The 16,985-nt window shown below is 29.6% G+C and overlaps 1 protein-coding gene across 2 annotated transcripts in view; it reads left to right on the plus strand.

Moving 5' to 3' along the window:
* The window catches only part of LOC136970744 (tyrosine-protein kinase receptor-like), an 89,011-nt gene that overhangs the window by 46,380 nt on the left and 25,646 nt on the right, over window positions 1-16,985 (plus strand). For both annotated transcript variants that reach the window (XM_067265196.1, XM_067265195.1), the window contains exons 4-6: window positions 227-355; window positions 12,305-12,512; window positions 14,369-14,505. In XM_067265196.1, the coding sequence (XP_067121297.1) occupies window positions 227-355; window positions 12,305-12,512; window positions 14,369-14,505 (474 nt within the window). The remainder of the gene's footprint in view (window positions 1-226; window positions 356-12,304; window positions 12,513-14,368; window positions 14,506-16,985) is intronic.

A 16,985-nucleotide genomic window follows, 5' to 3' on the forward strand; every position in this document is an offset into this window, starting at 1 on the left:
ACGTTATAATTTCCGAGGCCCAGAAACCAGGATAAGCAGCCAACAACTGGGACTGTGGGCAGCTGTCGAGACTTGCGTGTTTCAATCCAGTTAGAGGCTGGTTATCATCCGAGTACTACTCTATACCCTAGCTTTGATGAAGGCCTTAAAAATAGGGATGTTTAGAAACAGGGGAAAATGAATCTCTTTTACTTAATACTCTTCCTTGATTTCTCCATTGTTCTAGGTTATGATTGCGATTTTGAGATACCTTGTGATTGGGAATGGCATAGTGAAAGTGGTTTCGGTGTGGCTACAGTTGCCAACTTCTCAACCCCTTCCACTCTAAGAGGTGATGCTGACAATAATCCAAGTGGTAAGTTCAACATATTTTTAATTGTTTAATCTCTAAACTAACTCTCGACTATCTTCTCCATCCTCTTACAATCCCATATGATCATCATTACTTTCAATTTTATATATATATAAAAAACTGACTCTTAACTTGTCATTTTGGATAAATTTTTGCATTTTTTGGTAAAATTTTTTAAAAACACCTTAAATTTTTTTAATTAAAGGAGGATTTTTATCTGAAATTCTTATTTTTTTAATGATGCTAGTCATAGATTTGCTGTCTTTTTTTCGCTAGATAAATACAATTATTTAAAAAATTAAATATTCTATGTGTGTTAAAAAGTTAATTTATTAAAATTTTAAATGTAAATTCGAGTATAATTATGGTAATTTTAATTTTTATGACATTTTTTCCCTAAATGTTAAGCATAACTTTACACTTAATGATACTCACATTAACTACTTCTTGACTGCATTTCTGATAGAATTAATTAAATTTTTTGGATATTTATGACATTACATTTCGTAGATGCTAAATTATACTTTTTACTGATTTTAATAAAATTTTTACCATTAAAAACCCTTAATTAATTGTAATTCCTTCAAACAGTTTGCAATAACGATTCCATTTGTTTGCTATAAAATTACTTCAAAATCATTAGAAATTTTTATTAAATTTTAATATTTTTATAAAATCAAAAATGCAGAAGGAAATTGCATTCAATTTTCTCTTATTTTATCGCTAAAAATCAAAAAATTCTCATTAATTTAAACCTTAATTTCTAATTATACTTTAATATCTCCTTAAATTAAATTTATTTGAATGTAAAACTTATCATAAAAAATATATACATGTAATATAATAAGTAGCTTTATACATAATTAGATAATAGTATATGTTAAATTTAAAGATAAAGTTAATTTAATTATATTAAAACATATTTTAATCAATACTTTTAGAAAAATAATGAATTTTCGAAGTTGGCTTTCCTGCATAACAACTGACCTCTGCAGGAAAGCCGCGATACCTTACATTTAATCATAACTTTTACGTATTTAATTTAATTAAAATTATAAAATAGATGATTATATTTAAAAAGTGTTTCAAAGATGTTAAAGTTTTAATATTTATAAGCATTATAATAAAATATATTATACATAATTTTTAATTTAATTCATTATAGTAAGCTTTCCTGCATAGTAGCTGTTATGCAAGGAAAACGAAGTTTCAGCCATTTTTTATTGAATTTTTTGCACTTTTAAAATATAAATTTGAAAAATAAAGCTTGTATTTTAGTTTATTTTAACTAACTGATAAGTTTTTGTGTGAAAATCTTGATATATTTACTTTTAAAATCTAATTTAAATACAGCTAAATGACAGTTGTCGTGTTAAATCTTAAAGATAAATTGATTAAGCAAGTAATAACTGGATAAATGTGTTAGTTTCTTGAGAATATGATTTAAGAATTTATTTATTCTTTAAATTTTATTTAAATTGAGGTTAAACTGCAACATTAAGCGAGAGTTCTCGATGTTTATTGAACGTTGTCGGTTGTGTACATAAGATATTTTCTTCAAATAAATACCCGGAAAACTTCGAAAATTAAATAAAATTTTATTTTTTATATTAAAATTATTTGTTTTAATTTATTAAAATTAAATAATTTTTACGTTTATTGATATTTTTCTTCACTTTTCTATCGTTTAAAACATCACTTTAGTGATGCTGTGGATAAAGGAAGTTTTACATACATTTTAAACATTTTAAACGTTTATAATTTAATATTTGACATTTAAGCATACTTTATAGAAGAAAATAAACGAATTTTTAACATTTTATATGGTAATTTTAAACTTTTTAAACGCTTAAACGTAAATATTCACCTTTACTCTTTACTCATCATCTATCATGCAGGAAAGCCGACTTTACGTAGTCATCTTTATTTTCTTCGATTTTTTAACTTTTTATTAGAAGAAATGTTATCAAATAAAGAAAACCATTTTAAGCATTTTATTTAAATTAATTCTGATACAATATTTTTAAACATTTTATTAAAATACTATTAATTACTTAAATTTTAACTAATTCTTACAGTGAAGCCCACTTTACAGGAAATTTATATAAATTGTCTTTATTTTATGTTTATAATCAATTATAAAATTATTTATACGCTAAAAATAGCTTAAAAAGTGAGAAAATTAACTAAAAATACTATTAAAAGCTATTTTAATAATAATTTTATATTTAAATCGACGTTAATCGTGTCAAAAGCTGTACTTCTGAGAAGCCATTTTTTAAACGTGATTAATTAAACAAAAAATAAAATTTTAAATAAAATAAAATATCTAACTTATAAATAAAGATGTTTTATATAAATTTTGATATTTAAAAATAATAAAAAACAAAATGGCGCCCCGATTATCGATCACCAAAAACGTAACCAACAGCATCACTTCGGGTCAAACTGGAAGGTGATGCTGGAGAGCTGACAACTTGTTCAAGCGTAAATTTACGAATTACTTATAAAATAAACCTGAATAGAAGCAAAAATAACTTTTATAATTTTAATATCCAATGAAATTTCGTTAAATTATTTACATTTTAATCATTTAAATTGTAACTAACTACTTTAACTTGAGAGAGAAGATGAAGAGGAAAGTGGAGGATGTAACTAAATTAAAACTAAAATTATACAATTAGTGAGTGTGTAAAACTTATCTGGACGTGTTAAAGAAGAAATTTACTTGGAATTTTATTCCCTTTCATGTTATTTTACTTTTATCCCGAAAGAAAAATCTCTTAGAAATTCTTCCTGTAACTATATACTTACGTGCTTATTATCCTCACTAAATAAACTTTTAAGTGATTTAATAAAACAATAAAATTAGCTTTAACTAATCTAACTTTATTTCTAATTTGTTAAAAAAGAATTCTTGAAGAAATTTAATTTTTTATCCTTCTTCCTCATTGGTTACTTCTCGTAGAGTTAGCGTTTCTTTTTAAGGAGATTCGTACATTTTCTCTGTTTTATGACGGAAAAACTTTTTATTTTTATAATGTTTAGTGTCTCAAATAAGATTATCCTATACATTTTTTATTATTTTATAGTTTAGAAGCATAATTAGTGAAAAAAACTGGTTTCGTTAGTTAAAAGTTTTTATCTGAAAATGTGTGTAATTGTTCAAGAAGAAGCTTTAAAATGTTAAAATAATCGATTTTATTATCTGAAAACTTATTCATATTTTCTAAATTTTACAAAATTTTGCTTTTTTTTACCTTGAAAAGCATGAAAATTCAGAATTTTGATGTCATTCTTTATGATAAATGCACTCCACATTTGTCACTTTTACAGAAAAAGCAATTGGGTTGTTTGAAAAAGATCACGATTTTCGTGCTCTTATTTAAGAAATGTTGGAAAAATGCTGGATAACACCTGCATTTTTCCAACATTTTTACGAAGAATCAATTATGGTTTTTAAGAAGCATCTTCTTGTCCTTTTCTTTCTAATACAGTGCACGTAAGTAAATGGATATGCAGTTTTATTGAAGTGGATCTTGAAATTATTCAATTTACTCTTCAATTTATTAAATATCCTTTTCAATAAATGAAATCATTTATCCAGATTCTTTTTCAATCTTTAAAAGGACTTATGATTCCTATTTCAGGAATACTCTTTTCTCCAATAAGATTTTGAGATCCCTCTTCAATCTTCAAAAGGATTCCAAGATTTCCATTTCAGGAATCCTCTTCTACTGGAAAGGATTCCATTAAAAAATATTTATTCCTTTTCGATCTTCACATGTTTAACTTTAAGAGCATCTTAAAATCGAAAAGAATACGCTTGAGGAACATCTTTCTAAATCATTATTGAAGAGCACATCTTCAAATCCGCCGTGGATTCACTCTTGTGGAAGGCATCGCAAGTTATTCTTCAGCAACATATTCAATTCGATCCATATTGACAAATTTCAAGAAATTTTCAATTTAAGTTACAGTTTTCTAACTTAAATAACATCATTTTCAACTTATTCTTCAGTAGCTTTTAGGAAACAGCAAAAATCTACAACAGATTTCTTTATTTTATTATTATTTTTCTTGATGAAATCCCTTAGAGATTCGAAGAAACATTTATAACTTTGATCAGAGAAATTGTTTTTTCAACAGCTTTTTTAGTTCTATCCATTATTTTATTTAAAAAAGTAGGTTAGTAACTTGGAAAACCATTTTTACGGCTCATTTTAACAAGAGAGAATTTATTTCTATAAGGAATTCCTCCCCATTCTGACGTTCGATTTCAATAAGGATGCAGTTCATTTCTTGAAGGAGCATCAAGTGTTAGTGATGATGTTCCTTCTTCGTTTTTTTTTTTCTTATTTTCATCTTCCAACTACATAAAATGTATTTTATATTATCCTCTTATTATTATTATTATTATTCTATCTTCTTCTCCTTTTTTCTTCTCTTGTTTTCCTTCTTCTTCTGTCTCTTCTTCATATTTTTTGTCCAACTCCTTTATGAATTATTTATATAATTACATAAACTTTAAATTTATGTAAGCCAAAATTATGTAAACCGCATCGTACATAACAATGTCTATATATAATTTGGAAAATTTTATTTAAATTCTGGTGTTTTAATTTTTTTTTTTTTTTTTTTGGTGAAAATTGTCTTTTAATATACAGTCAAACCTCTGAACACGGACACTGGCGGAAATATTAAAAAAAATGGCTTTGTTCGGAGATTATTCTGGATACGTTTCAAAGGGAAACGTTGTTGAAAAAAAAAATGGTCGCCGTGTAGAGATGGACGTTATTACAGGTTCACCAGCACTTCTTTCATGTGAAAAGATGTATTTTTTTTCTTTAAGAAACAGGTTTTTCATATTAGTTTGTGTTAATGAAAAGGTTTAACTTTTAAACGGATAGGAATACGAACAAATGAAAAATAATTGAGAAAATGAAAAACATGGAGAACCGAAGAGGATGGAGAAGAAATGAAAGAAAAGAGGAGAGAGAAACAAGAGGAAGATGGAGCTAAACTAGAAGAAAAGAAGAGGGATGAAAAAGAAGAGGAGGATAAAGAAAATAAAGAGATGAGAAACAAAAATTAAAAGCAGATAAGCAGGGAAAACAGACAAAAAACGAAGAGAAGAGAAGAAGACTAAAATAAAAAGTATGAACGGTGGAAGATGAAAAGTACAGAGAGATAAAGAGAGAAATTTGAGAAGATAGGTAAAATGGAGAAGGAGGAGACAGAGTTTTAAAAAGAGAACAATAGAAAATGGGAAGATGGAGAAGGAAAGAAGATAACTTTTAAAAATATAATATTTTCTCATTAAGAATTTAGTGTAAAACCAAAAGAACATGTTTGTTTCTTATCATTTTATTTAAAAAGGCTGACGTTTATATAGGAATTGAGCTGAAGTTTGAATTTATTTTCTCATTTTTACTAAAAGTTGATATCGTTCTTTTTTTCTGCATCTTCACTTATTGCAACTTTTAGAAGGAAGCAATACTGTTCTTCGATATATTACTTTTTATTTGCATTATTTTACTATGGGAGATTTTTGACATTCATTTTCCTGTTTAAAGATCTTCATTTTTTCCACTTATTTTTGTTAAAAATCAGTTTTCCACTTGAATACACTTCCTCAGACATATTTCTTTTTATGCATATGTTTTTTCTGATATTTCTTTATTTAAAAAACGTTTTTTTCTGATATTTCTTTATTTAAAAAACGGTTAGTTTTTTCAAATATATACACTTTTTTGACGATATTTACTATTCTTATAATTTCATTTATTTATATTTTCCTATTTTTCTTTTCTTCTTATTTTTCTGTTTTTCTCCTACACCTTTTCTTCTTCTTCTTCATTTTTTATATATTCCTATTTCTGTTTATTTTCTTTTTTATCTTCTCCATGTTTTCCTTATTCCTCTCTTTTTCCTCCTTATTTTTTCTCAATTTTCTTATTCTTCTTCCTTTTCCATCTTTTTCTTTATTCTTCACCATTCCCTCCTTTCTTTTTTTCTTTATCTCCGTCTTACCTTTTTTTCCTCTTTTTCTCCTTCGTCCCTGACATGAAGAGAGACAAAACTCTGTTTTTTATCATCATCTTTATCCTTTCTCCACTTTCTTCACTTTGTTTCCTTTCTTCTCTTCATATTTATCCTTCTCCAGCATCGTTCATTTTCTTCCAGAATCTCTGCTCTTCTTTCTCCTTCGCATCCTTCTTTCACTTTTTCTCTATTAAAAAAAAGAAGAAAAACTTCCTGTATTTTCTAAATTGACAACAAGATGTACTAAATCTATATAAATTATCATCCTCCCTTAACATTTATCGTTAATGATTAACTAGAAAAAAGCAAAGAAAAAAAACAAATGATGATGATGACGACAAAGAGGAGAAGATGAGTTTTCTCTTTTTTAACCTGAAAACTCTTCAGCATCTCATAAATTACTTCTTAATATCTCAATTTTTGATGCTGCGAAAGTGGTTTCCAGCATCTTCAAGTTCAGAAAATGATAAAGAGGAGACGATAATTCTTCTGGGGATGATGCATCCATAGCAACAGCAAGCGAAAAAAGAAAAAGAAAAAGCAATTTGAAGCAGGTTGATAACACAAGAAGAAAAATATATATATATATATATATACTGTTCGAGATGCAATTCAAAACTTTTTAGTACTAAAGAAGTAATTTAGGAGCATCAACAAGCTTCGAAGTTTCACTTATGTTACTATAATTGCATTTATTTGTTACTGCAGTTGCAGGCTCTGATGTTATCCTAGTGTGTTTAATTGTGCTACTGTAAACTTCGATAATGTGGCATTGTATGCAACATAAATTGTTACTATATTACTATTAATATAGTACTTCATATAAGCATATATATGTATATGAATGCTTGTGTCTGTGTGTGCACTTGTGTGATCTATCTAGTTGTTTTTGTGTATCTGTTTTTTTGTCTTTGTGTTCCTGTATGCCTATTTTTTGTGCCTGTATGCCTATCCATGTTTACTTGTATTCCTACCTATTTGTATTTTCTAATCTGGTGTCTGTGTATGTATTATTATTTTATTTAACAAATTTATCTATTGTTTAACTAAAACTTCGTTACCATATGTATTTATTTTTAAATTTCTTTTCAATATTTATTAGATGTCTTAAAACATTTAAACAGAATACACATTATACTTGCGATTTACTGAATAAACTCTTAAAATACCTTAAAATTATCACAGAATTGGAGCAAGCGCGTAATTGACCCTAACGTTAAAACTATTTCATAAATCGAAGTATTTTTGAAAGCTTTAATGGTAGATCATTTCATTAATTAATTTTAAACATTTTAATCTAATTTTTTTTATAGTTTATTGCTTAAAAGATTGCATTTTTTCAACGTTATTACTGCGAGTCGCGCATGGAAGATCGCAACATTTTCCAATTTTCTGCTCGTCTATCTGTCGGACCACGATAATAAATGTGTTTGTCAACAGTGCGACGCTCTGCTGGACTATGTAATAACATATTACGTATTTAAAATTCGAAATTTAAGATAAATTGGCCCAAAAAAAGGTCAAAAGATGTGAAAATTCCTGGCAAGCTTCTGTATAATTTAAAATTTATGCTGCATCCTCTCATTTATTGAGCTTATGCAGGAACAATTACTGTTTCGTTGCCAAAAACATTTATTTTTTTTTTGAAAGGTTAACGACTCGTTATAACGAGGGGCTCATTATACTCTTGCAATTTTGCGAGTAATGGCGTTATTACGAGGTTCAAAAATAACTTTATGACCAAGAAATGAAAATCTTGCTAATGCAATATAACGATAGCCTTTAGCTAATGCGTAAACATTGCTACTACTTCGAGAGAACAAAATTAATGCTTTAATAAACGAATATCGACGTTGTAACGGGGATTTCATCTTATAATAAAGATTTCCCAACATATTTTAAAAGTTCTTATAACGAGGTTCTCGTACATGCGTAACAATTAATAATTATTTGGAAATAAGGCAGTATTGTTAAAAATAATGTTGTCGCTATAACGAGGTTTTCATGCTAAAATGAAGCAACGTTTTCTAAAAGAACAAATGAAAATTCTCTTAAAGCAAGGATCTCACATAAACTTAATGTGATAAACGTAACGTTGTTAGGAAGAATATTGTCGCTGTAACGAGGTTTGAATGCTGTAATAAAGAATAAAGAGCTAAAAGAAACAAATAAATTTTCTTATAACGACGATCCCACTACCCTCCATGCGATAACTATGTGGCATTATTATAAAAGAATATTGTCTCTATAACGAGGTTTCGCGTTATAATGAGGTAATGTATTTTAAAAGAAACTAATTTTTTTTCATAACGAGAACCTCACGTAGTTCGCATGATAACAGCATTGTTATAACAGAGTATTGTCGCTATAACGAGGGTTTCGATGCTGTAATAAAGAGAAGAGCAGCTTATTTACGAAGTGTATTCTAAAAGAAACAAATAAAATTCTCTTATAACGAGGTCATTACACTAGTAATACGTAGTAATGACGTATTTTTACAAGAGAAATTTCAAAGTAAACAAGCAAATCTCATTACCGTTGTTAAAAAGAAGACTTCAAAGACGAAAACCGCACTTCTCAATAAAAAGCAAACAATATTCTCTATAAAAACAACAATACAATTTGTATGAGTAAACGGAAAACAATATAAAGTGAAAGGATATTTTGATTTTGCTAGATACAACAGTGGCGAAATTACAATAGAAGACAGCAAAACCTAACGCCATCGACACGCTGCAACCAATAAAAATCCTCGAGAGAACGGTTGTCGAGACAAACTAAATTGGTTCCCAACTTAGAAATTCTCGCTTATAACGTAATAAAGCTACACGGAATTGTTCTTCTTCCTGTTTTGCTTGTGCAATTGAAGATTGCAAACTAGTGCCGTCGACACGCTGCAACCAATTAAAATCCTTAAAAGAATACAACACAAGAGAAAGTAAATTGTTTGCCGACTTCAAAATTGTCGCTTATAACGTAACAAAGCTACACGAAATTGAAAAGAAATTTTGACTATGCTCCTCCTCCTGTTTTGCTTGACACAACAATGACGAAATTGCAAAAGAAGATTGCAAAAACTAGTGTCGTCGACACGCTGCAACCAATAAAAATCCTCGAGAGAACACTTCGCCAGACAAAGTAAATTGGTTCCCAACTTAGAAATTCTCGCTTATAACGTAACAAAGAAGAATTTCCTACGTTTGACGTCCCATAAATCATCACTACACTTTGCGATTTTTATGGAAATCCCTAAAGTAAGTGGTCAATGTATACAGTTAACGTTGCAGCTCTTATCCCCAAAGCAGTAATTAGTGAAAGCAACAGAGACCTTCAAAGAATAATAATTACTACGACTACATGGAATAATTAATTGTGTAAACAAGAAGAATTTATTAAAAGTCTAATTTTCTAAAGGGCATTAATTAAAATTCCTGTGTAATAATCGAATTATCTTCTTGTCTTTCACAAGAATCTTTTATTAAAATGAAAACAGCAATGAGAAAATATATAGGATTTCGAATTAATTAAACGTGGAAAACATTTGTTTTAATTAATCTGTTAAGCACCAGCAGCCTTCCTGTATGCAACAAGTGATTCTTCTCCCTTACTTCTAATTTCTGAATCTTGTAAAGCGACAGCGTAATCAACATTTCATGCTTATTGGGCTGCAATTTGAAAATTTTGTAGCCCTTAAATCCCACTGCCGTTCTTCTGTCCGCCTGTCTATCCGTAATCTCGAGAACGGAGACAGATATATGAAATCCGAAACCAGACGTAAAAAACACGGGGATAGAAGGCCCTGATTAACTATATACGAAGTTTTAATGCAAACTGGAAGTCACGTTATTTCAATTCAAAATTTTCTTCTGAAAGGTGTTTTGACTGGCACGACTCTATTGTTAAAGGAAAAGTATAATGTACAGGGACAAGCCACTATTAATTTGAGGTGAAAAACATATATTTTAAATTAAGTAAATTAAAAATATGATTAAAAATTGCAGTCCGGCATTGTGACCATGTCACAATAAATAATTGCTGGTTTCTTGATTAATCTTTTTTTAATATTTTTTACCAATCAAAGATGCCCACCGGATAATCCTTTACTGTTAATATGTTTCCTTATTTCACGTGTTAACTAGTTAAATCTTTTCGGTAGGCCCACATCGTTAATCCGCATGTTAATTCTTTTCTGTGAATTAAATTACTTAGGCTACATATTAGCTACGTAATCCATTTCTATTAATCCTTATTAATTAATTATTCTTGTTAAACTCGCTGCGTTAATCCGTGTATTAACAGATAATCCGCTTTCAAGATGCTACTTTGTTAATCTATCGTTTTTCTTTCTTAATTCCTTTTTAATCCATTATCTACTGCATTAATTGGAAAATCAGGCTGTCTAATCCATTCATACACCCATCCATAAATCCAGATTGGTTAATCCGTTAATTCTCTTCATTACTCTATTATACTATTAATTCATCTTCGTCGATTGAAATTTTTTATTTTTTATGAATCCACATAGATCCATAAAATTCAATCGTATTATTCCAGACTATGTACCAAACCCAAAATTGGATTGTTTTGACCCAAACTATAGGGCAAATTAATTCAATTTGAACTACAATCCATATCAGGACATTGTTATCTTCGATATAGCAACATTTATCCTAAAGAGATATGGTAAGATCTATAAATCAGGATTCTATCCTGAAGCATTTTGTTAGTACTCTTTCAATGAACTTAACAAAATGTTATTGCTTCAGGACAGAAATGTTTATTCTCAGTAAAGGGTAATCGAACCCGGTCTCTTCCTGCTGTTCTTTTAATATTGAATTATTTGAAAGACAACTGAAGCAAATTCGTTCAAGATCTTCCCTTCACTGAGTAAGTTCGATCCATGTGATAATCTCACGTTCGTGTTGCTTTTACAAAACTCTATACAAGATACACTAAGAATGTTTATTAAAATTTTGCATTCTAACAATTCATTGTAAGTTCTATGAATCCTGCAATTTCTGATGAATTGCAAATTTTTTAAGAATCACAGGATTTATAGCATGGGAAGATATACATAATCATATAGCTCTTCTCATGAGTGTTTATGGACCATCAAAAGATGAGACCTTGTAGACATCATCCTTTCATGATCTATACCAGTGTTTCCCAACGTGGGGCCCACGCCCCACAGAGGGGCAGTTCGATTGTTAAGGGGGGCAATTCGAAAATGTACTTGTCCAGAGTTAAAGTTAACCACATAGCCGCTGTACTCCATATTTATTGTAAATATCGATTTTAGTTAGTTTTAGTTTTCTTTCTTCTTCGTTTCTCTTTCCTTCTAGAACTTTCCTTTATAACCCTTTTCCCTTGGGTAGGATTAACAATTCTGGGAACCACTGAGAACAAAGAGATGAACGAGGCCCTTAGGCTGGTGAAAGAGGAGAAAGGACATTCTTTGCCCAGACCTCGAGGTGAACAGACACGAGTTGTGGTGTTTCGGATCGCGTTTGGCAACGACTGGAAAGTGCAAGAGACTTTGATGAAAGGATCGGGTTTTCTCGTGGTTACCATAAAACAGTGTGGCAATTAAGTGCAAGAAAAACTTCAACGAACACGACAAGAGATCTTCCAAAAGAGTTCAACGTATATGTGGGGGGGACATAAGAATTTTTAGAAAGACTTAGGTGGGGCATAGCACAAAAAAGGTTGGGAAACACTGATCTATACGAAGAACAAAAAGCACACAATAAGAATTTTATGTAGAAGATCTCGTCCATTGATGATCCATAAAGCGCTCAATTTCTACCATTCTACGTATAGAAAATGATTAAATGGTATAATTTTCTGCTTTTATTATGTCTTGAAATTGTTTTTATGCCGCTGCTTACAGTTCGAATTTCTTTCTAGGTCATTTTCTTTACTATCCCATGGGGAATGGTTCCGTCACAGACAACATTACTAGTCCATGGTTCCCCAATGGAAGTTTATCCAACTGCAAATTGGAGCTGTGGCACCACATGTACAACATGGATGAAGGCATAATAAAGATTTTAGTTAAGAGTAACGATAACATCACGACGGAGGTTGGAATTATCTCCGGTAATAACCATACTACGTAAGCAAAGGACATTTATTTTTCTTCTTTTCTCTAAACTACTAGATTAATGATTTTTCCTTTCTCAGATTTCATCGCCGAGTTTTAACAATTACTTGCTACTGTGAATTTATTTCTCCATTTTATAACGTCAGCCATTACCATGACAACTGAATATAAGGTCTATTGCATTTGCTGTAAGAGTTGATGCACTACTTCATTGATTTTATTGATTTTTCTTATCACTAGTTCTCATGTAACTATGAATTTGAATCCATCTTCCTCCGAAGAACTACAAACTTGGATTAACCTCTGTAGGATTAGTGGATTAATATTAGTCCTTAATCTTAACCTTACTCATTTTCAGATGTTTTAATGAATTTTGTGACTTCTAGTTTATTAGAAACCCTATAATCGGTAAGGATCAAGAATAGATTAAAAGTTAATCTTACTAATCACTTAAATATTGAAAATTTTCGAGTAGCAATATGGGCAATTATCCTAATTATTACGTCATTTTGGGATTAAAAATTATGCAAATTAAGCCAAATTAGTGAATCCTAATCCTTAATCCTCCTTAATTCATCGAGGATTAAAACGTGGATGAATCTCTTCTAACTGTTTAATTATCTCGTCAGGGACTAAACTGAATTAGAAATTATTAAAGTGGTTTATCTAATCTTAATCTACATTTGGATTAATGTTTAATTAATTGTTTATTATAATTAAATGTAATTATAGAGTTTCATTGTTTGTTTAATAAAATGAGATTAATTGTAAGAGTTGATCCGTGATTCTATCATTAAATCTTAATCAAATGGATAAATCTTGATAATCTCCTTATGTTTAAGCGGTTAAAAACGCTTTAAATCCATAATTTATGCTTGTTTATGGATCTTGATAATCCTTCTGATCTACAGATTAACTTTTATTTGCTTCTTAATCTCTTCTGACTGATTATTGAGATAATTTCTTGAAGCGATCGCGTAAACATTGCTGCTGAATGGTTTGACATTATCCACTTTATCTTTATCCGTGGATTATCTTGTCTTGTGATTATTAAGAATTCTTTACGGATTTAGCGTAATCCATTTTTTAAATTTCTCGGTTTAAGAGATAATCGCGATTTAAGGGATTAAACTCGATTGAAGTAGGTTAATGTGACCATCTTTTATCATGTACTTTAATCCAGTTAATTCATGAAATTTTATTTATTGAATCAATTCTTATTCGGTGCAAATATTACACAAAACTATACTCGGATTTTACATAAGATGCAGTCAAACCTCGATATAGTGTCGCCGTCGTATATAGAAATTTCTCGTGAAAGGATCTTACGAATAGTTGTGTGAATATCTCGTTACCTTAAATAAGTTTATCATTTGAGATTCTTCGGTTTAGCTTTAAACTCGATTTAGTGCGAATTTCAGAATCTGTGGCACTACATCGAACTACGTCAATTTGGTTTTTAATGTATATAACTCTATAATGAATTTTAGTCTAAGGCCACAATGTCTTCTTCACTAGCTGTAAAGTGAAGTCTTCAATAATTAGTTTTATTTAAAGATAGTAGATTCTACACCGTTTCTATAGTTAAATCTACAATAGATTTTTTACTGTCATTAAATTGAATTCTTCAATGGGCTCTTATCTGCTTCAGACTCGAAACCTACAATGAGCTAGTAGTATTTTTAATTTGAAATCTACAATAAATTCATAAGTTATCATGACTAATTTCTAATTTGAAATTTACAATAGGAATTTTGGCATCCTCTAAACTTTTAATAAAATTGAATTCTTAACCGAGTTTCAAATTAAATTTTACTATTGTGTTGTGTATTTGATTGAACTAAAACAACTTCCGTAATCTTTTACAGATGGGGAAAACACGTCCAGACCATCAGATCCATGTCAAAACCCATCCATCTTGTGATCGAAATAGTCAATCCCAGCGAAGGAATTTTTCCAAGTCACGTGGCTATAGATAATATCCGTTTCGTTCACTGTTTACCAAGTAAGATTTCCACTACTCCTTTAGTATAATTCTAGTAGTAAACTAAATCATTTTAACTATTGTTAAGCAAGCTGCGTGTGTTATCTGTTTCTGATAAGCAGCTCTGGGACAATTGTTATTGCTCTTAGTGTAATGAGCAATGTTATAAACGAGCGTGTCGTTGGCGGAGGTGCAGTTACACTTTACGAGCGTTGGCGTATCATAATTCGATACATTTATCCATTTTTGGAACTGTTTATGTCATTTGAAAATCGATTTATATGAAATTCTCTGACATTTCCTTTATTGCCACTGTAACATTAATAATGATGTTGCTCTGCGTGTGATTGTTACGATGAGGGATTAAATGATAAGAATGGTCTTTTATGTCATCATTTTCGTGTCGAGCATCAAAGAAATGTTTTGAATGTATTTAAAAATTGTTTATTTTGCGTCAAATTTTGAGATTTATAAATTTTGGCCATTCTTTACGCGGCTGCTCTTTGAATAAGAAAACTCATTTGCATACGTGAAATGTATTGCAGCAGCTTACTCCTGTTATCCTCTGTTTGCTATTAATGCTGAGTTTCCTCTAGATTGTACTGTACATGTACGCTTAACTCAGGTGCCACTTGAGGCTACATTTACGTATAAACGAAATAAGTTAAATTTTAAAACATTGTAATAACCAGCTATTGTTTAATCTCATACTAACAGTTGCAGCTCAATATCTCTCACTAGCAGTCTGAACATCAGTGCTTCACACTACTGACACTAACAAGTTTTAGCTCATTACTTCAACTGACAGGTTGAATCTCAGTTCCTCATACCAATAGGCTGCAGTTAGTACCTCACATATAGCTTAGAACAGCATATAAAGAGGCAACAGATTAAAGACTGAAAATACGGCATAGAATATCACACACGCTTTTAAATTAATTATTATTTAATAAAGCACTTGTAGCTTAGGGCAATATAAGTTAGGCCCAAGTGCCACAAGTATTACTCGCCAATAATATTAGTAGCACTAATCCAAAAAGAAAATAAACAGTGGCTCCTTCATTACTGAAAAAGCTCTCCCCCATTATTACAGAAAGCATTATTGCTTACGTCGAATCACTGTTAGTACATTTCTCTGCAAATATTTTGTTTCTCTCTGCAAATATTTATGCTGCTCTATCAAATAATCCACTTGAATAATTGATTTTCGAAACATGATAAGTAAATTAATGCGTGCTTCATCTCAAGAAAGTTCTACTTCTTGAAAAAATTTGGCATTTGTAATTTTGATAATATAATTTGCATGAAGGTTTCTTCATGAATAACCAATTTTATACAAAGTAAAATTCCAAAATTTGTATAGTTTCTTTATAAAAATTTCTCTTTTGCTTCAAGCTCAGTACAATTACATTCTGTTATCACAGTGCTGTTTCAGGAAATTTTGAAAATTATTAACGCTAAAAAATATATTAAAATATATAATTTAAGTTATAAATATTTAAATTTGCTTTAAAACACGTTAAATTATACTTTTGGTCGATATAATCTATAGAAAGTTGAGATATTCTGAAAATTGACTTGTTTCGTAAAGCTGATTGGTTAGAATTTAAATAAAATTTAAATTCTAACCAATCGCGTCTAAATAACCACGCCTATTGGTTACGTATTTCGATTTCAGCCAATCAATGAAACGAATAGTTTAAATTTTTAAAGGAGCTTAACTCATTATATAATTCAGTAACTAAAAAATTTCTAAAGTAAGTTTAATTTACGTTTACCTTAAAAGTAAGCTATATTAAACCTTACAAGCCCTAAAAGTGAATTTATTACAATTGTAAATTATCTAATTAATCAAAAATTTACGGTTTACAGCGTTGTATTTATCAGTTTTTATCATCGTTATCATAATCTCCACAGGTCTAAATTTACGTGTAAGCTACAATTTAGGGCTTCACGTTATGAGAATCTCATACTTTCAAGTTTATTATTATTATTTATTGGAAGAGAAAGGGTCTCTTGGGGTCAAAACAAGTTTAAATCTGGCTCATCATCTGTATTGATTTCCCAAATTCCTCCATTCATCTCTGTTTTGAAAATATTTCTTAATATTTTATGACATCTGTCTGTTTACTGTTTTCCACTTCTTTTAACTTGTCATTTCTAATTACATTTCTCTTTCGTCTGTAAAAATCTTTCCACTTTAATACTTCGCCATTTAATAAAGATTAAATGAGATTTCAGTAAATTAATTTTTACCTCATGCTTTGTGATTTTACGTCTTTATTAGCGCTAATTATTTTAAGGTACACCCCATAAATTTGATTTTAAATAATTTATACGTATTACTTACCTGAACAGCTACAGGTAATATATACAGTATACATGTAGAGGCAGTATATACGTTGCCTAACTCTGTATAATAAGGAAATCTTTATATGACGTACAGTAGAGCATGTACATAATTGTTTTCTTATTACATCTTTAGTGTATAATTTACTGTT

This window comes from Centruroides vittatus, unplaced genomic scaffold (assembly GCF_030686945.1).
Source record: "Centruroides vittatus isolate TY-2023 unplaced genomic scaffold, ASM3068694v2 contig_2156, whole genome shotgun sequence".
Taxonomy (NCBI): Eukaryota; Metazoa; Arthropoda; class Arachnida; order Scorpiones; family Buthidae; genus Centruroides; species Centruroides vittatus.